The sequence below is a fragment of the Ptychodera flava genome, chromosome 8 (assembly GCF_041260155.1).
Source record: "Ptychodera flava strain L36383 chromosome 8, AS_Pfla_20210202, whole genome shotgun sequence".
NCBI classification, from domain to species: Eukaryota; Metazoa; Hemichordata; class Enteropneusta; family Ptychoderidae; genus Ptychodera; species Ptychodera flava.
In genome coordinates this window covers 4,675,868-4,697,969 of record NC_091935.1, presented here as the reverse complement: position 1 = coordinate 4,697,969, position 22,102 = coordinate 4,675,868, and the positions used below count along the sequence as shown (strand labels likewise).

Sequence of the window (22,102 nt, the reverse complement as noted above, 5' to 3'; positions counted from 1 at the left end):
CATTCGAAACACGCAGAGATGTCACGATATTAACCCATTTATTTATTGTATTTCAGCAAATTTTCGAAAACCCTGACTGGGCCATCAGATTAATCACAAAAGATTACAGATGGTTTTAATTTCAAGTGTAGAGGAAACCGGAAAAGAGTCGACAGTGAAAGTTCTGGGTTTTTGGCCACTGTATGTTAATACACACAATACCGATAATAGGCAAGTGTGTGTTCTCCGCAAAACATTTATCACAGAGGGCAGAACTTTTTAAACTAAACTCGTACTGCTTGGAATGATGCTCTTATACTGCAGCAAGTCTTTAAAATATAAGTTCGAAGATGTTAAATCTAAGACGAATTATTTAAAATGTATAATACTATTTACATTACTTTAGAGCAACAATTTGGAAACATCGGTATGTGTGCATTTTTTTAACGTTTTTATTGGTGTTATCAAAAATTTTCAAATACATGTCTCATTAAATCTTAGGAAAAAAAAGACATTACAGAAATCAATAAAGTAGTGATCATACATCATTATTGTGTATGTTTGTTGTGCTAGGGTCTTGGTGGATATTAGTACTGTAAATTCTCCACTTTTTATTATGGGCAAAAATTTTATCTTTTCTCAAGGCAATGTGATACTCAGTTTTTTGTATAGAGTTCACAAATCTTTTGTATGCGTAAAGTTAGGGGCGACGTCAAAAGTTCAATGAAGGATAAAAACTTAATTCTTTTAGTTTGGGGGTGGGGGGGTTTGACCTAAAAAAGTTTCTATCCTACAAATCGATTTAAGGTAAAAATTGCCAGGGGAATGAATATTTTGAAAAAATAGAGCAGAAATGCACACTTTCGTGTTGAAGCCAGCGGAGGGAGTTGTTTTAACACGGTGCAGAGCTGCACCTGGCCTAGTTAGTGTAAACAATGCAGGCTGTTGGCCTCTGTTTGCACCATAGACGGTAGTTTCTCTACTGTCTATATGGTTGCACTCGGACTTTATAATTGTATTTTGCTTCATTTCTGGTGCACGTGTAGTCCGCCTGAATGGAGTAGTGTGAACTGAGTTGTTACAACCACCAGGACAGTTGAGATAGTTTTTATACCTCTGGAAGGAGAAACCTGGACTTTATTGTTGTTGTTGTTGTTCATTCATTGTTAGTATGTTGTATTTATATTTGATGAAACACAAAGTATGTTCCCAATCTTAGCCCCACTAGCTTTATCTTTTAGCATTATTTTTATGATTTTACTTTCAAACTAAAATCATTTGGTGACAATGTAGTCATTTAGGTCTGTGTACACAATTATAACTACCTGCCGGGGCTATATATGCAATTTTGAACAAGATAAAGATTACACTGCGATTAAATGTTCGCCCAAACATTAAATCACAGCTCTAGCCCCATGCAGAAAAGCTAAAACCTTGATACTATGCATATCTGCACTGAAATCTTCATATAAACTGCACAGAGTAGTCCAAATTGTAATGCATAGGCCGGGTGAATGTTTCAACTGTGACACTGTATGTTGTGATTCCTTTTAATATTACCAATTTTTGAAAATGCCAGGAAATCAAAATGACGTTAAAATTTTAATTTACATGTGAAATGTTTCTGAAAGGAATGGTTTCCTAATGCAGTAAAAGTTCATATCTCTTCAGAGGGTAGATTTCAGAAAGGAGAGAATAGGTAGATAATTTGAGGTCAACAAATTTCAAGAGTTACAGCTAGTGGGGCTTTAACGATGCATTACTTTATTTCACCCCTAAATTGACTGATCCTTAGCTTTGCTTTACATAGAAAGAGCCTGGCAACAGGTTCAATATAAGTCAATTAAGTTTCTAGGGGGTTGGGGGGTTTGGGGAGAAACTAAGGGAATTAAGTTTTTTATCCTACATTGAACTTTTGACGTCGCCCCTTAGGCAAGGTCTTTTTACAACGACAAATATAAATGTACCTTTTACCAATAAGAAGTAGGAAATTCACAATAACAGAAGCTTTGGGATCACCTAGTATTATCTGCCATACTTTTTGTCTTTTACTCAATTTATTTGTTGTCCCTATAACATGAAAAATGCTTGCCAAAATAACTGCACATGTTGAAAATCGTCAAAAATATTGAGTAAAGTTTCTTCTTTGTTTTTGCAGAAAAAACAAAGAGCATTATCAACTGTGGGCAGATTCATTTTATTGAGTCTAGCATTAGTATATAGGATATTGTGTAATATTTGAAACTGAAACTCTCTCCATTTATAGTCGATAGTTACCTTAAATGGACGATGATAAATTTCGTTCCAGTTAGTAACATTGATTTTAAATTCATGTTCAAAGTACAGTTCTGATTTTGGTGGTATAAAATTAATGTCATTAATCAGCTGTGTGATTACTTTTATATTACACAGTTCCACACTGATTGACCTGTGTTTCGATACAATTTTTACTTCATCGTCATCATCAGCTGTACTTTGCTGATTCACTTGTATCTTGGTTGGGATAACACTTTTTAGTCCAAACCATTTCAAAATGGATGATTGAGGGATCCATTATTGTGTACAGAATCCCAGTCCCGCTTTTGGCCATTTTCGTTGTACAATTGTTCTAAATATAGGATTCCTGCATCTACAAAATCCTGGTAAATCAAAGTGAGACTTGAGTGGACACCGTGGGTCATCAGTGTATTAGGGAGATGTGTAGATATTTCATGGATAGTGTTTGACCATTGCACATTAAATAAGGAATTGTGTGTTAACACAAATCCAGTTTGTAAGTCCACGGAGCTAGGCCGCCTGCAGAACAACATGTCCCGAAGTCACTTTGCATTGCTGACGTAGACATCTTATTACTGACTATCTAACTACTCATCTGCTGACGTAGACACCTTAGCATCCGCTATCTTGCTACCAATCTTTCTTGCGCACTGCACTTGACCTAATCCTTACTGCAAGCTTCTGGTCCAAGTTCATTCATTCTAGGCCATCAGGCTGTCTGCCAAGCTATCCCGCCACCAACCCCATCTCCTCCTTGGTTCCACTACTCTGCTTCCCACTGTGGGCCGTCCATTGCATGTACCCCCACTCAAGAAGGTGGTCTCCACCGGCCCGGTGGAACCACTTTCACTTTCGGCTTTCCAAAGGTCTGCAATCACAACTTTGCAACCCAAACCTTTGCCCAGGAAGCAGACTGGCGGAGACCCCTCACCCAATCTTTGAGTTATTTTGTGCTTAGTTTTGAAGTGGTTTTTGCCTAGATTTTACTTTCGTAGTTTTGCTTGACATTGTATTTTCCATAGTTAGCTTATCACTGCTTTGTATTTGTCCACTGTTGCTTATTAAATTCCTTGAACACCATATCCTGTGTAGCGGTGTGTGCTTACAAATTATTTTTGTGAGTTAAGCGTACTTAAGTGCGTCTAGCTGTTTGTTTGGTAATTATTTAATTATGGAACAGCATATGTTCATCAGACAGGCGATCATTAAATGTGCACACTAATTTAGAATGTAAGGCTTAGATTTCTATAGAAAAACTGGATATACAAAAAATTTTGAATTTGTTTGGATGCATTATTGATTCACTTGAAATCATCATCGTACCGGTAGACAGCGAGCCTCATTGTGCTCAAGTTTGTGGGAATAATCTGACATAGAATGTAATTTAAAAAGAGGATTTTCATTGATAAATAGCATAGAGAGTAGTAGTCTCTCTGTACAGACTGTAAGTAGTGACAAAGAAATGTCAATACTGTCATACACAAATTATAGAGTAGGTATTTAATGTGAATAAGAAATCGCAGGCTTACTGACCATTTTCAAAACTGAGAACAAAGTGTACTGAGAAGTGGAGAACTGTATCACACATGACAATTTGTGTAAACATTTATTATTCTCAGTCTTTGGCGCAAAACATCACTTAACAGTGGTGAGAAAGGGGATGACTAAATTTATGACCGATAGTCTACTAATGATAAATGAACATGCATTTCTGCTTATTGGAAATGAGTGTTATTTGTATTGAAAATTATTTTTTTTCCATTCAAATGTCACATTTATGTGTGTGAATTGAAGGCTGCAATATTGGCTTATGATCACTGAAATAAGATTCAAGTACATGACCTTCAATAGGATCAATATTGGTGTAGATGTGATCAAGGCATGAATTATAATCAGTTGTTGGAGAGTGTATCAGCTGTTTGTAATCATATGTTTCTGTCATTAACTGTAATAGTTTCTGTTTTCTGACAGAATTGTCTTGCTATCTACATTAAAATCACCGATTATGACAATGGGGTCATTGGGATGAAGTTTAAGATGCAGGTTAAAAATCGCCTTTTCAAAAGTTGAAATTACAGTATTTGGATTACAATATGTACCAATAATTTGCAAGATACCAATAGGTGTTTGATACTTTGATAGTGTGAATTCAATGCCACCATAATCAATGCTTTGTGGTGTTTCAAAATAGCCATGTCTGGAGTAAATAACAGTGCCATGTGCTGATCTCTGATTTCCTGATGATGACCCATCATGTCTGTAAGTTACATAGCCTGGTAAGTCATAACTGGAACTATCATTGGAGACAGTTTTGACTCTGTACAAATTATCACATCTGCAGCTGTTAAACTGTAATCACATGCAACATCTTCATAATGGGCATGTAATGATCTGACATTTTGATGTGCAACTACAAAATAGGTCTCATTGTATTTGTAGGGAAATTGTAAATTTGGTTGTAACATTGCTTCAGTGCGTAAACGATTCATTTCTGTTTGAACATCACTGCTGACTGTTATATTTTTTGGATGCAGATTCAGAATATGAAGACCTTCTAGATGAGTTACACGACTCAGTGCAACATAATGTAGATGATACTGTTTTTTGTTTGGCAGATCTACAACAACCTGTTGGAGTGTGTCACCTTGTGAACGGTGTATTGTTTTTGCACTAGCTGGACGAATAGCAAATTGTTTTTGTAAGACTTCAGCATTTTTATAACGATCTACTTTGAACTGTCTTGACATTTTTTGTATTGGAGTCCACTGAGCTTTGATACCACTGTGCAGTAGATGTTTCTTGTCATGACGTGTTTTGCGGCCTACAGACTGATCATCAAACTCAATCCACAAATTGGTGACATTGTTGTTATCTAGTATATCAATGAATCGGATTATTCCTGATGCACCATTTATGAGGCCATCTTCAACTGATAAATTTATGCAGAGGTCAATTCTCTGTCCAATGGCAATATGCAATGTATGTTGTAAACCCATTGTCTTTTGAGCTGCTTTTGGAACACTCTTTAGGATTTTAGTTTTAACAGCTTGATCAACATCACCAATAACTGTGTCTACTGCTTCAGTGGTTGTCTTAAATCCTGTCAATTTGTTAAAGGCTAGGATGTTATGTGAATCAACACTGGCATTGCTGTAGAAAATGTGGACTATGTCAGTAACATGTTCTGTAGTTTCATCTTCATAGTTCAATTGCACAATACGAGTCTCAAGGTATTTAATGTCATTGTCTGTATGGTTTCCTTCTCGAAGTCGGTTTAGTAACTGAGCAAAGTTTGCATCATCTTTTTGTCTCATTATTTCTGTTAATTCAAACATTGTAAAACATTCTTGCCAAAGATTTGTTGCTAAAGGCCCATAGTTCACATTTAGATCTTGAAAAATCCAACCATCAAACACAGGTTTGAGTTGAAACAAATCACCACTACTAATGATACTGACACCACCAAACAACTTCTTGTTACCCATTATTTGCTGCAGCCGTAGATTCACATAATTGAACATGCCATTACCAACCATTGAGATTTCATCAATAAATATTACTTTCAGGTTTCGATACTTTGCTTGCAATGTATTGAGCTTATCTGTTGAGAGTGCTCTGTAGTGAAAACCTTGACTAGCAGGTATTTGAAGTGCACTGTGAATAGTAGTACCACCAAGATTGTATGCAGCTTTTCCAGTTGGTGCCATTAGAATCATTGTGATAAGGTCAGGGTTTTCACCTGGTAGACTTCCAAGGTATCGTAAGAGTGCTTGGTATATTGCTTTGACTACCATAGATTTGCCAACTCCTGCTCCACCTGTCAGAAACAGACATAACTGAGCATCTTTAGTTTTTACCCAGTTGAGAATATGATAAAATATTTCTTTCTGTTTCTCATTTAGTTTCCTAACAAGATTATGGAAATCCTGCTTGTTCATTCTGGTTTGCTGTAAATCCTCAATGCATGGGTTATTGACAGCAATACCTAGGTCTTGACCAATATCATAATTTGAATGTTCAGGTTTGTCTGGATTGAAAGATGCATAGCATTGTTTTCAATTGAGCCCTGGTTAGCATCTTGTTCATCATTGTGTATTGCATTAGGTGCTACTGTACTCACAGCATTATTTTGTTCAGCGTTTTCATTCTGCAGATTCTCTATTGCTTGCTGGAGAACTTCAGCATTATGTTGGTATTGACATCTCTTTGCATCTATGTCTGCCTTCAACTGCATATATTTCTCTTGATATGAATCACAATTCTCAATGAGTTCACTTTCAGATTTCCAAGGATGAAACAGCATTAATAGTTCTCTGTAATGATTCTCAGGTTCTTTTGCTTTGTGGAAGTTAACATATCTAATTACTTTACATTTTTGACGTTTTTTGTAGATCAGTCCTCCAACTTTGTATGAAACATGTGACTCAGATGATGGTTGTACAAGTTCATCATCAACATTGTCATCATAGTGGTTTGTTTGATTATGTTTTGTGTCATCTTTGTGGAAGTCAAACCAAGCTGCAAATCTGCCAGGCACCATGCCAAGAGAGGTTTTGGGCGACGTTGGTACTTTTTAATGAGACTGTCAGTTTCTATGTCAGTTGATTCTGGAGGCATTCCTTGAATTTCACAGAGTGGTTTCAACAAAATTGTGCGACTGTCTGGTGGTGATGTATTAATAAACACAAATCACGTGTAGCACGGCGCAGTGACATTTGAAGTACCAAATATACAGCTTCTTGAGCACTCACTTCTACATGGTTAAGAAACTTATTTCCAATATGTCTAACTCTGTCTTTGATATCTTTATTACCTTCTCTTGCTTCCTTGGTGGCACGCTCTAGTAGGTTACTCATACCTCGCTGAGCCTTACTTATGTATGACACAATGTACATCGCACATGCATATGGGTCTAGAATAAACTGAATATCCATATTTGCTCTCCAAGCTTGTAGTAATGTTAAATTGTAACTATTAATTCTGATATCATTTGGTGTTCTCTTGAGAAAAACCTTGTCAGTTGCAAGTGATGAGCGAATAGCATCAATGTATGTTTGCTCATCAAGTTTGAGTTTGGACAGAAATTCCTCAAATGTGATATCATCACCCATACACATATTATCCAATTCCGCCTTTATTTTGACATAGTGCTCTTCTAGTTGATTTTGTGTTTCCTCTGGACAATCAGATTCAAGAGGAGTCAGTATCATTGTTTTTGGCATTGGTGGCAATGGGAAGCCAAATCTACAGACACATTGTCCCTTCTTTTTGCAGGTTTTGGCATGTCTATGTAGTTGCAGGTTGATCAGATTTTGCAGTGTCTCATCATCAGAATTCATTAAATTTTGACAAGAGATGTATCTGTCAATGAAGTCAGTGATTGTATCATTATCATCTTTATCATACTGTGGAGCATCTTTGATCCATACCAGCATGTGAATATGTGGTGATCCTCTCTGTTGAAACTCAACTCGATAAAAGCTATCTGCTATTTCACCAATAGGATGAAGAGAACTCTCTAAGAAATCATGAAGAAATCGTTGTACAGAATAGTCAAAATGTCTTGCACAAGTCACAGGATCAGACTGAATCAATTCACATTTGTCTTGCAAAGTCATTTGACTAATCTCTTCATCAGTGTATAATTTGTGATGCACAGTTTGTCCAAGTATTCGTAGTAAATGATGCCATCGAGTTTCTGCAGCAGAAAATGAGAGGAAAAATGTGGGTAGTCCTAGCTGACGAATCATTGCAAATAAATCTCTTTTTGCTTTTTCCCAATATGGTGGTGATCCTCGGACAGTTCTCAAAATTTTGTAACCTTCATCAAGATGCAACACATTTTGTACTTGCTCATGAGATTGGAAAGAAGCAGCTTTCAATTGTTTGCCTTCAAATTTACATTTACGTAGAGATAATGTAGCTTTGTCTTGTATTTGCTTTACTTGTAATTTCTTAAGTTTGAAGAAAATGTTCGGCACTGATTTAGCAACTCTCCTGTCTGAATGTCTTAGTTCCCATTTACATAGTGTACTGTAATGTACAGGTACTTTTGTCTTTGGTCTAGGTTGGCCAGCAAATATTGTAGGAAATGACAACTCTTCAGAATATTTATCTTGAAACAAACCCATCGGTTTATTGCGTTCTCCTGGAGCATAGCAGTATGCACCATCATTGTCAATATCAGTTGTTTCAGGTGTAAGTAATGTATCAAGATTTCCTGTAGCACGGTCATCTATGTTTGTCACTTCTGTCCACTCATCATGAGATTCTGTGTCAGATGTTACATTTGTTTGCTCTGGCAAATTAGGACAGTCTTTTGTGTTACTTGTTTTATTTTGTGTCATTTTCGGTATTTGTTGTTACATGTAATAGATTCTGGTGGTTCTGATCCCTATTACTTGTATTTGTGCTTTGTTTATGTTCAGTTCACTGTCAGCATTATCTGTCGTATATGTAATAATCTTATCAGTTGTGGCAGTATGTGTTACTGAATGATCCGAGTCATTTTGATTTATACCTGTATGACTATCTGATCTGTTAGATTCATCTGTGCATTGTGTATCATCAGTAGCAATTTGTTTATCAGAGTTGTCTTGAGGTAAAAATTCTTTCCATTCTTGCTGTTTATCTTTAACTACACCAAAATGATTTGTGTGGGGTGAGATAGTGACATTTTCAGACTTGTACAGACAAGAATTTTGTACTAGCCACTGTGCAGCATCAACAACTTTCTGTGGTCTAATATTTTGCACTTGATATGCATGTTTGTAACTTTGTTTTCTTTTTAGCTTTAGTGGTATTGTTTGTGATGCATCTAATGGGCGTGGCAATGTGTTAACAGTTGTAGATATATCACATGGTACGTTTACAACATTCCCTCGTAATGAAGTCTGTTGTCCTCGAGGTAGCTCTCTCAACTGCATAAATGGAATACGTAATGCAACTAGTCTTTCTTCTAATGGATGAAGTGCAAGCTCTTTTGGTAAAGTTGGAAATGACATGTTGTTATGCACTGCACTTGGAGAATGTTGCCCTTTTTCAATATGAATAACATGTTGAGCAAAGCCATTGCACATCATTATCATCATGTGTTATCCTGAGTCTAGTTATAAGTGGCAGAGTGTCTTTGATATTGTTGTAATTAATCAAAGTTTTTCTGTACCAGAGCTGACTACAACATGCACACTTATAGTGAGGTCCATCAGAAATACTATTGTGGAAATATTCTATAAGTTCTTGCACATTCAGTTGTGTACAGTGTCTTTGGTTCTGTTTTTGCCTGTTGTCATGTAAACGTTCTTTTGCTCTGTAATTTTCATTGTCCGTCTTTGCATCATAGCAATGGTGTTTCTTACCTTTTCCTTTTCACGATATGCAATGTTCAGTCTGGATTTTCTCATTGTGGTAGCATTTGCTGCTTTCTCTTTAGTCTATGAAATACATTTAATCGCTTCTTTGACTTTGAAATTTTATTTTTCAGTCTTTCTTTTTGTTTGTAGTGGGCATCAATTCGTCTATTTTTCTTGAATAAAGCGTTTCTGATTTTCTCTGTACAAATGTATGCCTCATCTAAACGTCTGTTTTTCTTTCGAATAACGTCTTTCTGTTGTTCTTTTGTTTTATATCCTTTATCTAAACGCACTGCTCTCTTTCGAATTACATCTTTCTGCTGTTCTGTTGCTTTGTATTGTTTATCCAAACGCATTGTTATCTTGTACATGGCCTGATTCTGTTGTTCTGTTGTTTTATATTTTTTATCTAAGCGCAGTTTTCTTACGAATTACATCTCTCTGTTGTTCTGTTGCTTTGTATTGTTTATCTGTACGCACTGCTTTCTTTCGAATTACATCTTTCTGTTGTTCTTTTGCTTTGTATTGTTTATCCAAACGCATTGTTATCTTGTACATGGCCTGATTCTGTTGTTCTGTTGTTTTATATTTTTTATCTAAGCGCACAGTTTTCTTACGAATTACATCTCTCTGTTGTTCTGTTGCTTTATATTGTGTATCTGTACGCACTGCTTTCTTTCGAATTACATCTTTCTGTTGTTCTGTTGCTTTGTATTGTTTATCCAAACGCACTGCTTTCTTTCGAATTACATCTTTCTGTTGTTCTTTTGCTTTATATTGTTTATCCAAACGTATTGTTTTCTTGTAAATGGCCTGATTTTGTTGTTCTTTTGCTTTACATTGTTTATCTCTGCGAATTGTTTTCTTTCGAATTAAGTCTTTCTGTTGTTCATTAGCTTTGTAAGTTTCATCTATCCGCTTGGCTCTTTTTCGAAATAAATCTGCCTGTTGCTCTTGTGCTTTGTTTTCTTCATCACATCGTTTTCTTTTCTTTCTAATTAAATCGGTTTCTTTCTCATTTTGTTTGAAATTTGGATCAGCCCTCTTTTTTTGAATCCATTCTCTCTTGCACTGCTGTCTACATGTAGGAACTGTGATGGAACTTGAAATGGGTTTCAGAAAATCATAATGTCCACTGTCTGGCATGGCATTTCTATAAACAAGATGGATAATTAATGGTCCATTGATATTGCCAACAGTGTCTATGGGGTTATTTGCAGGGTCAAGATGTACTTGGATACATACATTATACACAATAGCAGCTGCAGTCAACTCAATATGACCTGAATATGTAGCTAAACCTGGTTCATGTCTGCTCATATAGTGTGCATATTCCTCTTTCGTTTGGATTTATGCCACCTTGCATATTCAACTTTGATTACATCTTTATAATCATCCCAATGTGTAGTTAAATAATCAATAACACCAAGTCTGATTTGTATGTGGTAATCTTCAGTATTGTAGATCCCATAACTTATAGCACGATATAGACAATTGCCATCACCTCTGATTGAGACAATCTCATATTGGCTTTTTGGGGAAGACCTTCGGCTCTCCATGTATAATTTCTTTGCAAGGTTTGATGCTTTTTGACTTTTCTTTTTTGTTTTCATATTTGTCAGTGTATTTCTAAAATGTCAAGTTCAATTAAATATATAATGCACGTAAATATTAAATGTTTATTGTCAATGCCTTCACTATCAATGATAGTTCAAAATACGTGCATAGGTGAACTATGAAAAGCTCAGTATTTCTAGAAAGTATTCAGAAGGTACTGTTATTGGATATTTCAGAAGAGTACTTTCAGAATGTGCTTTGGAATACAATTCAGAATAACATTCAGACACTCACTATGTGAGATAATATTCTGTATATTCTAGAACTAACAAGCTCTGCTTGTTAGTATGTATTGTCAATGTCACTGTTGGATGTTGTTGTCAAATGTCTGTGTACTAAGTGTGTGTATTCTGATTTATTTTGGCTCTTTTTTTAAATTAGCAGCTGCAGTAAAGACACAGTGAATACCAGTACTGCAAAAGAAAGAAAAATATGTCAGAGATAGGTTGTCTAGCTATGATTCACTAAAATGATTTAAATTTCATATTAAATATTTTGATTTTACATTCAAAGCACATTATGCATTTCCTCTGCGAACACCATTCTCCTAATAGCCACTGTAAAACTGAAATCAGATGCAATTCTTGATCAGTGTCATTATTCTAATTCAGCACAGATTTGTGCAATTCTGACATATAAATCCAATAGGAAACTAATACACCATTATCAGTTGTTTCAATTGCAGCTGGACTGCACAAAATTCTCAATCTTTTTACAAAGTACCAACTATGTTATCATCACCACAAATATATGCATCTGAAATATCATTAGAATAATTTGCAAATTGTTCAAGAATTTTAGAACACTGCTAAACAAATATGGACTAAAGAAATAAAAAAATACACACTAAAGATGGGCTAATATATTGAAATGAAATAACATACCAGTAATAAATATGCATATGTTGAAACAAACTGTGGACTACACTTCATTTTTCAACATTTTAAACAGAAATGTTTAGCCATAATTTGAACGCCACATTATGACACAGAGGGGTAATTTTAAAATTCGTTTTACAACCGAATGAAATTCATCGACCGTCATATCTTGAACACAGAAATGCCTTGCTATATTGTGAATATTTCCGGTGGCGATAGCCCACTGTCCGTGCACCGCCGTACAATGGTCGGAAAGAAAAATGCGCCAGTTACATTTTGCAACACATGGGTTATAAACGTTTGATAATTGTTGTTTATTTAGAAGTGTTAAATGTCTTTACATATTCTTTGCCCCACTTCCGCACGCTCGTATTTCTCTTGATATTGCGTCCAGTGTTTGAAACTCATGCAAAATCGCTACTGGCCAAGCGGGCCAGTAACTTATAAAATTCACTGGCCCGAAAGGAAATCAACTGGTCCTGGGCATAATACGGAATTTTTACTTGAAGGGAAATACAGGGGCCCTGCTGTAGGTGGCTCAATATTCAAATACCTGTACATCTTTCTCGCTACTGATATTCACCCGCGAGGCGAGGTTCATCAAAACAATGCTGCCATTTTGACTAAACGAAATCTCGAACCTACCCCAACGTGACCCCAACGCGTAACAAATGGAAGATGTTGAGTAGCGCCATCAATCTCGCAAGTCGCGAGAAATGCGTAGCTGTAAAGGCTTTCGCTAAGTAATTTCACCGTTCGATCTTTTGAGATTTTACCTGCCAATTTTTTCCTAAATTTTGCGGTTTGATTACTTGAGAATTTAACAGAATAGGGTAAGAGTATTAAAAATTGCTGACCCCTTCTTTATTTAGAGCAGGACACTCGGGTCTGCTTCTTTCACAACTTACTGGCCCGGCATGAAAACAGCTGGTCTGGGGCTAGCGGGTTAGCGTGAATTTCGAACGCTGATTGCGTCTACTGAGAAAATTTACCTCATGGCCCCTATCGACATGCCGAAGGGCATGAAAATGCTTCCGCCAATCATAGCAACGATTACGTCTTACGATATCTTGTACTATGTAATGCCGAATGTATTGGAAAGCGTGCGGAAGAACGCTCAATCTGATTGGGCATAACAAACGCCATTGTGTTTAACGGGAATACAGCGTGGTCTACAAGTTCTATCGAGACATTTTGGCAAGTTTCACGATATCAGTGAAAATACAAGATATAGTTATCTACTAAAGTGAAACCAGGAGGGTCATTTGTTTTCAGACTCGGTATGTTAAAATGAAAATATATCCTAGTTTGAACCATGTAAACACCACATTTCGCTTACTCCGCTATGTCCGTGACGGCACAACCTTACAGGGGCCCCCGACTCGTACTCCACAAAAGTAACGATGCCCAAAAACAACCAAAAATTCTCGCAAATCGGGGTTGAACTTTCAGTTTCCACTATAAGAATCATTTCAATCGAAGTGTGGTAGAAATCAGGGAACGGGTGTTTTTTAATGCACGCCCGAGCCCTAATTGTAAAACAATGGCGTCGTCATCATGCGACTAATAACATTTTTCGAATGAACTCCGTGAATATTGAAAACACTGTTACAGTCGATCCCTCGTAAATTTAGATACTCTTTTTAAACTAGACCATAACTAGGGCCTATACTGTATACTCGATGTGTGGTGAGATGTTGCCACACGTTTTAACACGACTTATCAGTTTTAACACGACTTATCAGTGACGTGCTTTGGATAACCTTCGAGGCCGTTTCTTTCCGCACACAGCTTCTCACAATCTAGCTGTGGGTCCATAGCTGTGGTGTTTTCGGACGGGATTCCTGCCTTTTACGGGCTGGTTTTGACTTTTTACGATTTTAACCCCGCCACCACAGCTATGGGAAAATGCGTAGAAAAGCGTCCATGTTACGCCCGACAGCACCCTTGTCGCAACTTTGTTCGGCGATATTTCGAAAAGTTTCCATCCAAATTACAAATTGCCAACACTCATCGACAACTTGGTTATTAGGGACTCACCACGACCAGAAATCCGCTTAAAATTCACTGAAATATCGCCGTTTTTTTCTAGCTTCAACCGACATGACTACCCGGAGATCGCCATTTTGCTGGCGTAAAACTGTTGTTCGAGGCTCTCTGCAGAACGTCACTACAGTGACGTAGCGGTGACCTCTCAACTTATAAAAACAAACTGAGAGATTACAGCCGGCATCCGCGCCGCATGAATTTCCCAAGTTAAAGTTTGATTTCAGTTATGTGAGACTGGCAATGTCCATAGGACAAACGATGGTCATCGATATCACACGATGAAATACTCAGTTTGTTTTCTATAAGTTGAGAGGTCACCGCTACGTCACTGTAGTGACGTTCTGCAGAGAGCCTCGAACAACAGTTTTACGCCAGCAAAATGGCGATCTCCGGGTAGTCATGTCGGTTGAAGCTAGAAAAACGGCGATATTTCAGTGAATTTTAAGCGGATTTCTGGTCGTGGTGAGTCCCTAATAACCAAGTTGTCGATGAGTGTTGGCAATTTGTAATTTGGATGGAAACTTTTCGAAATATCGCCGAACAAAGTTGCGACAAGGGTGCTGTCGGGCGTAACATGGACGCTTTTCTACGCATTTTCCCATAGCTGTGGTGGCGGGGTTAAAATCGTAAAAAGTCAAAACCAGCCCGTAAAGGCAGGAATCCCGTCCGAAAACACCACAGCTATGGACCCACAGCTTCTCACAATCTCACCTCTCATTCACTCACAGATATTATCGGTACACGCAAAGTTAACACATGCTCTAAATACGGATACAAAAATAAACCTCTTACCGAATGTCGTACTGGCTCCACTGGTGTGACTGTAGATAGACGTAGCAGGAACTGAATCTCGTAGCGACACACAGAAAGTATGGCTGCTCGATGCACGAGGTTGAAAGGCCAACGATGTTGAAGTTGGACTCAGTTTCGGATTCGGTTTCGGATTCGAATAACTGTTTTATATTTCCAGCTTATGTTATTATTTTTTCGAAGAATATAATAACTACTGATACACAAGGAGATATTTAAACTAGATGAAATTACTGCACAAATAGCATGTATTTTATCACATAAATGTAGCATGTATTTCATGACATAAATGTTTCATATATAATCATAATTTATAAAGTTTAAAAAATCAAAACACTTTAGGCAGTAGAGCAAGGAACTGTAATGCATGACTACACAAGACAAAACTGCTGAAAAATCAGTCAAAAGTTACAACTTATGAGCTGTCCATCTCAATTATGGGCATTATGCAGTTCAGACTATTCAAGCTAACAGTACTACGCACAATTCAAAGAAATGCATTCAATGCTATCTTTATTACGCAACATATTAACTGATAGTTTAGTCCGAGAGTTTAGTATGGTACATTCCAAATGCAATTTATGTTAAACAACATCAATCAAAACATCAAATTAATACAACATATTAACATTAAACCATGTGACACACATTGTGACATATAAAATGATTAAAGTATGTTTTTGTAAATATTGTTTTCCTTGCTCGACACTTCCTTTAAATTTTAAATTAGAGTGCTTTGAAGCTTTCTGTAATTTCTATTTTTTAACCATTTTACTTGTGAATATATGCACACAATTTATACCATGAAATATATGCATTGTTTTATTGTGATCTTATTTTCACTTCGTCTAGTGTGATTAGATATTATTTTAGCTGAAAAAGGTCCAGGGAAAGTAAGGAAAATCCAGTATTCCACAGTGTAACAATTGGCTGAAAATATAAAATTTCTTTCAGTCTCTCGAATCCGAAACTGAATCCGAAACCGTGTCTAACTTCAGCATCGTGAAAGGCCTTACTGGTTCTGACCACTAAAATATGCAAATGAGCAATTAATTAATAAGCCACACCCACCAAAATCTAATCAGATCTAAGTCTCATCATGATAATACTAAATACCAAATTGCATGACATGGACCAAAGGGTTCTTAAGTTATGAGTGGAACAAAATCTGTCTACGGACGGACGGACAGACGGACGGACGGACGACGCGGACGGACGGACGGACAGACGGACACACACACAGACATTGTGGCGACAAAGGACACCTTTGGTGCTTAGCACCACGGTGTCCAAAATAGAACGCGGTATGTGTGCATTGCTGTTCGCAAACTACTCTGTGACTGAGCGTTTTTGAAGTGTATCGATTTGCTAACGTTTTTATGAATAAACATTGTCAGAGGTGTCAGTAGAAAGGCATAGATGAACTTTAAAGGTATAGTCTCCTGTAATTTAAATATGCCTATATATGGTCAAAGGGGCGATCCTTGGTATTCAAAATGTCCATGTGAGGGCGCTGTTTTTAAAAAGCGGCCACCCGCTTACAATCTGTGATGGTTAGATTTTCTGTTTCCATGGTAACTGTGGCAAAATTGGAACAGGTGACAGTATACCTATTAGGCCCATTAGCAGTATCGTGTTGCAACTTTTTTTAATAAGATGATTGAAGGTGAAATGCAGAAAAATATTGACACAAGTATGACCACTGAAAGTTTATCAAACATCGGTGACAAACGCATAACTAGATTTTTATACTAGTAATAAATAATTATGAATTTTCGAGTAGCAACTCAAATATGAACCCCTCAATATATGCGTGAGCGCTTGAATTTAATCGACCAAATCCATCGTAATGAGTGAAACAGTGATACACTTACCCATTCGAACACCTGGTACCACCACTACTTTGTGGTTCAAGATGACCCCATTGCCTTTGTCATTTTCAATAGTTCCTTGGACCTGGTAATTTTCTTAGTTACCTTGAATGATAACGATTATTGGACCTGATTTGATGTCTATTACAAACACAATGTGGATAGATAACAGGAAAACTAAACGTCTGTCTAACGATTCGAAGGTGTTTTCGATTCTGAAGCTGTCAATCATAAATGTCTTCCTTCCTATTCCACTAATTGTCGGCGCTTTGTTTATACTATTGGTATAGATAATTATTTCGCTCAGACGACAATGGCATAAATAATGACGTCACTATCGACACGCAAAGTCACCTTGACATTTCAGTCAGAAAATGTCTGGGCTTAGTTAGAAAACTGATCCTATCTGTCAAAATATTATTGTAATGCATGGTTGCAAATTAATAATTAATCATAAAATTGATTAATCAACCATCAAGGTGATACTTTTGTATAGTGATTGGTCAGTTAAATACCTCCAAGTTGTTGTTGTTCAAATTTAAGCAAGGAGATCTGAAAAAGACAACTTACTGTTCACTGTTTTGACGCTTGCGAAGTCTTTTCTCTCAAATGATGACTGTCCCGCTGTGTTCTTGAAAAGCGCAATGGTTTATTCTTGTTCTCTTTTAACCGGCTTCGCTTGCTGTACTTGACATTGTAGACGACTTCAAAGAAAGTGGATTTAACACATCTACTTTCAACTTTTCTGTGCAACCGCAAATTTTACAGGACGGTATTCCTATCCAACACTGGCGGTTTCATTGTGTAAATCTCAAGATGCATCACAACGTGGCCTTCGGTTCCTCTGCGCTGCGACGAAGGATTCTGCTATGAAGATTTGTCTGACGGGACTTTTCTATGCAACTGCATGGTTGGACATCGTTTCATCGGACAGTTATGCAATACGCAAGGTTTGTAAAGAGACAAATTAATTTATATAAGAGTCTATTATGTACTGAACGACACAAACTACACACAATCAAAGTCTGATACATAGATATTTATCCTGTGAAATGTTTACGTTTTCTTACCGATTCTGATCATTGTAACGTGCCGTGTCACACTGTTTAGAAGTAGAGCTGTCTGTCCGATTATTACAGGATGGATGGAACCTATCATTCATACACTGCACCAAATGTTACATATTCATATCAGAATAGGTCAGAAAGGTAACAGAATACCAATTTGCAAAATTCACTACTCAGATATTCGGCCCGTATTTATTAAAAACTGTTATCTAGGAATAGCTTAGTTCATGCCAAAAATTCGTACCACTTTGCAGTAGATATTCAAATCACATTCCTAAATGAAATACTGATGCACACTGCCCTAGATCTGTAAGCGAATTCTGATGAGAATACCAGGCCAACAACGATAAATTTCCTTCATCATACAAATTATTCCGTCGTTCTCCGATCGGAACCAAACCTGCAGCCTTAAGGCTAATAGTGAAAACATAAGCTGTCGACCTACAGTGCAGCGCTGTAGAATCCGATGTATTTCGAAATTTGACTCGGACAACACTCACAACAGAACAGAGTTCTCGTCAAGTAACAAAATTGGGATGTACCTACGGGCGATATATGTGTCACAGCAAACATCAAAGTCCGTAAGACGAAAAATTGACGGCCGAGATGGCCACCGGCGAAGACCGGTGACGGCAGTGCCCACTACAACTAACAAGCCTACACTCGTAATAATAATATAAGTATTATATAGAAATAATAACGCGAATAATAATAGGTTCAATTTCCGTGAAAATTTCACCATAAGGGTATTTTGGGTCGAAAAGACCAAATATGATATCGATTTCACTCCCCATGTTTCCATGGTAACCATTTTAGGGGTTGAAAATTTCAGTTTTTCTAATATCCAATGAAAAGTTACTTTGATTTATATGAAAATTATCTAACGGGGGAGTTCGGGTCAGAGAACACAAAAACCAGAATTATTTTAATGTTTCGAGTTGCCATGGTAACTATTTGGGATTGAAAATGTTACTTTTTCCCTAATTCCTATTAAAGAACGATTGATTGATGTAAAATTTGATCATAAGGGTTTTTCTGGTTTGCACACCAAAAAATATCACACTCATTTTAATGTGAGATGTTTCCATGGCAACCATTCAGGAGTAAAAATTACCAGTTTTTTTAAAGATTCCACCTAAAATCCAGTAATCAACAGAATGTGTAATATCAAAGTGATATTTTGGGTTAGAAAGACCAAATATCCAGTGTAAAAATCCAGTAATCAACAGAAATATTATACCAAAGGGTTATTTTGGGTTAGAAAGACAAAATATGATATCAATTTTTACTGCCCTGTGTTTCTATAGTAACCTATTTGCATTTTAAAATTTCAATTTTTTTTTTCCAAATTCCATTAAAAGTAATCCCAGTTACTATGCAAATGCTCTCCTTAGTGTATTTATCACAGCATGAACTCCATGTTCATTTTTGTTTTATGTTGCCTTGGTAACCATTTTGGAACCACAGTTTTTTTTTTAAACCATAGACCCTCGAGAGGATCTATGCTAAATATAATTCACTGTTTTTTATTTATTAATGGATTTCTAAGTAACAACTAAGAAATTTGTTTCACGTTTTTTATTTATTTAATGGATTTCTAAGTAACAACTAAGAAATTTATTCTATAATAATAATGATTGTAATTCTTTGCCTTCATTCTAGGATGAATAGTAAACATAATGTATATTGGGCCATTCTGGTCAAAAATTATATTTTCCGTTAATTTTAGTGTGTTAGAATTAATTTTATAGAGACCAGAAATAATTTTTGAAGTATTTTTTATTTTGTTTAATGCAGTCATCCCAAATAGGCTTAGTGTTATATAGTACAGTACTAACTCATTATGCATCGAATTATGTTTATGCCTTCAAATTAATTTTATGTGCTTAAAATTAATTCTACTAGTATCTCAATTAATTTTATGAAGCCAATTCCCCTTATCACCCAGTGTACCATTATTTATCACAGGCAGTTACAGTAGCGCACAGTTTTTTATTTAAAACATAATTCACTGATGCTTATTTATTTTATATATTATAATGAACAACGTATTAATATTCATGTTATAATAATTTATTTTGATTTCTTTGCCTCATTCCAGAAGAATAATGAAGACAAATTATTTCTGATTGTTTAACTAAAGTAAATTATGGCCATGTAGTGGTGCATTATTTTTTGTGTGACCTGGCCTGGCCATAAACTTTATGATTAGCTAGATCTCCCCTTTCCATGGTAGCAACGGCTAAATTTGAACATGGTGCCTGTATATCTTTAAACATTTTTTTAAACCCAGCAGGCCAAGACAAGGGGGAAATATTACAAGTTAAATGTTTCATGTTTAATACTGCCCAGGGCTCGAAATTAACTTTTTTCCCTGGTAGTCCACTTGGGCTACCATTTTCTGAAGTTGGTAGCCCAGTGACAGTGGATTGTAACCCATGCATATTTTAGATCAGGGGTATTCTTTTTCGTGAACCAGACAAAAAAAGGCTATTTTTCAAGATTCTACCTATGAAGTGAATTTTCTAGTCTTTTGATGTGTATACTTGCACACCTTTAATACCCAAGGAAACAGGTATAATGGACGACAGTGAGACTCCAAAGTTTTGTGAACCATTAACAACCCGTTCAACCCTCAGAGTTGTATGCAAATTTTAAAAGTCGCCATGACAACCTGACAACAACATGGCCTTTTCAGCACTAAGACATAGTGTAGCAGGGCTACAAATAGGCCATGGCCCTTCTGTCAGGAGGAGGCATAATTTCTGTGTCATTGTGATTGATACATTATTATCAAAATGCACGAGAATGCGTTTTTATTGGCCATCGTTTCCTGTGTCTGTCATTCAAGTATGCCAGTTCAGATATTGAAACTTTGTTGCAAAGTTCCACCGCACGGCCGGTCGTCTTCGTAATTTCAAGAACAAAGTCACATTATGTGCCCAGCTGGGTTTGACTGCATTTATCTACCTCGTCCCAAGTGACGGACGGATCTTTCAACCTTTCAGCTTGGTGAAAAACGCATTTATTGATTCACCATAGGCCTGTGGATTCGGTTATTTTTGCACAAGTGCTACATGGACATAGGAAAAGTTCGACTCACCTAACCCTCTCGATTGTTGAATACAACCACGGTCCATGATGAGAGTTTTCGAATCAAAAACTGTAGCCGTGCTCGAATACAAATGTCTTCTCATTAAATTACGTCATTCTTGATATACAAGAGTTAGCATTCCAAACCTGTCACCTTTTTTTACCCGAAGTTTTGAGAAGGGCGGTATTTCCATCTGAATGATTGAACGACGTGAAACGCAAAATTCCATCGCATATCCGGCAATATGTGCACTGTACAGTAGAAATACTGTATACGCTGCAGCCAGTGCAGGTACGTATTTTACAGTATAAGCTTATACTCCACAAAATGGCCACAGACGGCGTGAACTTTCTGAAAGGATTTCCTAAACGTCCTCCTTGGTACCTTAGAGACTTACATGTGATGTCCTGGAAAGTATTCTCTGCAGTAATTCCAGTTTCTGTTAACATGCACACATTTTATAGCTCAACGACATGATAGCGCGAGACAGTTCTACGGTACTATACACATTCTCGCGCTCCCAGGCTCAATTGCGCATGCTCATACTTGCAGACTACGTCACCTGTGTTTTGCTTCCGGCGCGGCCGACTTGGCAACTTAGGTTGAGCAAACAAATAACGAACAGCCGAACGCACTCTCAATAATGGCGGCCATCGTATTGTGTGCATACCGAGACGATCGCTCGCCGTGCGCGTGTTGTTCCTCGAATTCTGACCCATAAACATTTAAAAAATGCATTCAAATGTGATAGTGAAAGCTGTTCTCAATTAATAAGGTGGCATACTCAGCATAGCTGGATGTTTATCGCTAGTTTACCTTTGACCTCGCGACATTTGCAGGAGAAGTTTCTTAGCACGGACAACTTGATAACATAAAGCATGGCGGTCTGTAAGTATTTTCATTAATGTGTTGTGTAATTTACGAGGTTCAGATTTTAAGTAAATCAATTTTAACAAGATTGAAACCGATTTAACCGTGTCCGCAGTGATTTAATCTGTACATTTCATGGTTGATTTGTCATGGGTTATTACCTTCTCGTGTCTATTTATAGACAGAGAAGGTATTAGAGTTGAAAACCAATATGCTGCTGTCAAGAACTTCCGTCTGT

The 22,102-nt window shown here is 36.9% G+C and overlaps 3 protein-coding genes across 5 annotated transcripts in view; all 3 read right to left on the bottom strand.

The window, feature by feature from the left end:
- Positions 1 to 4,520: 4,520 nt before the first annotated feature.
- Positions 4,521 to 6,758, bottom strand: LOC139139479 (uncharacterized). Its single transcript, XM_070708392.1, has 2 exons — positions 6,377 to 6,758; positions 4,521 to 6,073 (listed from the first exon to the last, which is right to left on the bottom strand). The coding sequence occupies exon 2, from the start codon at positions 6,048 to 6,050 to the stop codon at positions 4,521 to 4,523; it is 1,530 nt and encodes a 509-aa protein (XP_070564493.1). The 5' UTR covers positions 6,051 to 6,073; positions 6,377 to 6,758.
- Positions 6,759 to 10,013: 3,255 nt separating this feature from the next.
- LOC139139477 (golgin subfamily A member 6-like protein 1) lies at positions 10,014 to 10,754 on the bottom strand. The gene has a single exon (XM_070708391.1). The coding sequence runs from the start codon at positions 10,752 to 10,754 to the stop codon at positions 10,014 to 10,016; it is 741 nt and encodes a 246-aa protein (XP_070564492.1).
- Positions 10,755 to 16,002: 5,248 nt separating this feature from the next.
- Positions 16,003 to 22,102, bottom strand: part of LOC139138254 (kin of IRRE-like protein 1) — a 242,937-nt gene continuing 236,837 nt past the window's right edge. For all 3 annotated transcript variants that reach the window (XM_070706558.1, XM_070706559.1, XM_070706560.1), the window contains exon 16: positions 16,003 to 16,330. The gene's annotated coding sequence lies outside the window, so the exon portion shown is untranslated. The remainder of the gene's footprint in view (positions 16,331 to 22,102) is intronic.

Excerpts from the sequence above, each read along its gene's own strand:
- LOC139139479 (XM_070708392.1), bottom strand. The coding sequence starts at position 6,050 with ATGGTAGTCAAAGCAATATACCAAGCACTCTTACGATACCTTGGAAGT.
- LOC139139477 (XM_070708391.1), bottom strand. The coding sequence starts at position 10,754 with ATGCCAGACAGTGGACATTATGATTTTCTGAAACCCATTTCAAGTTCC.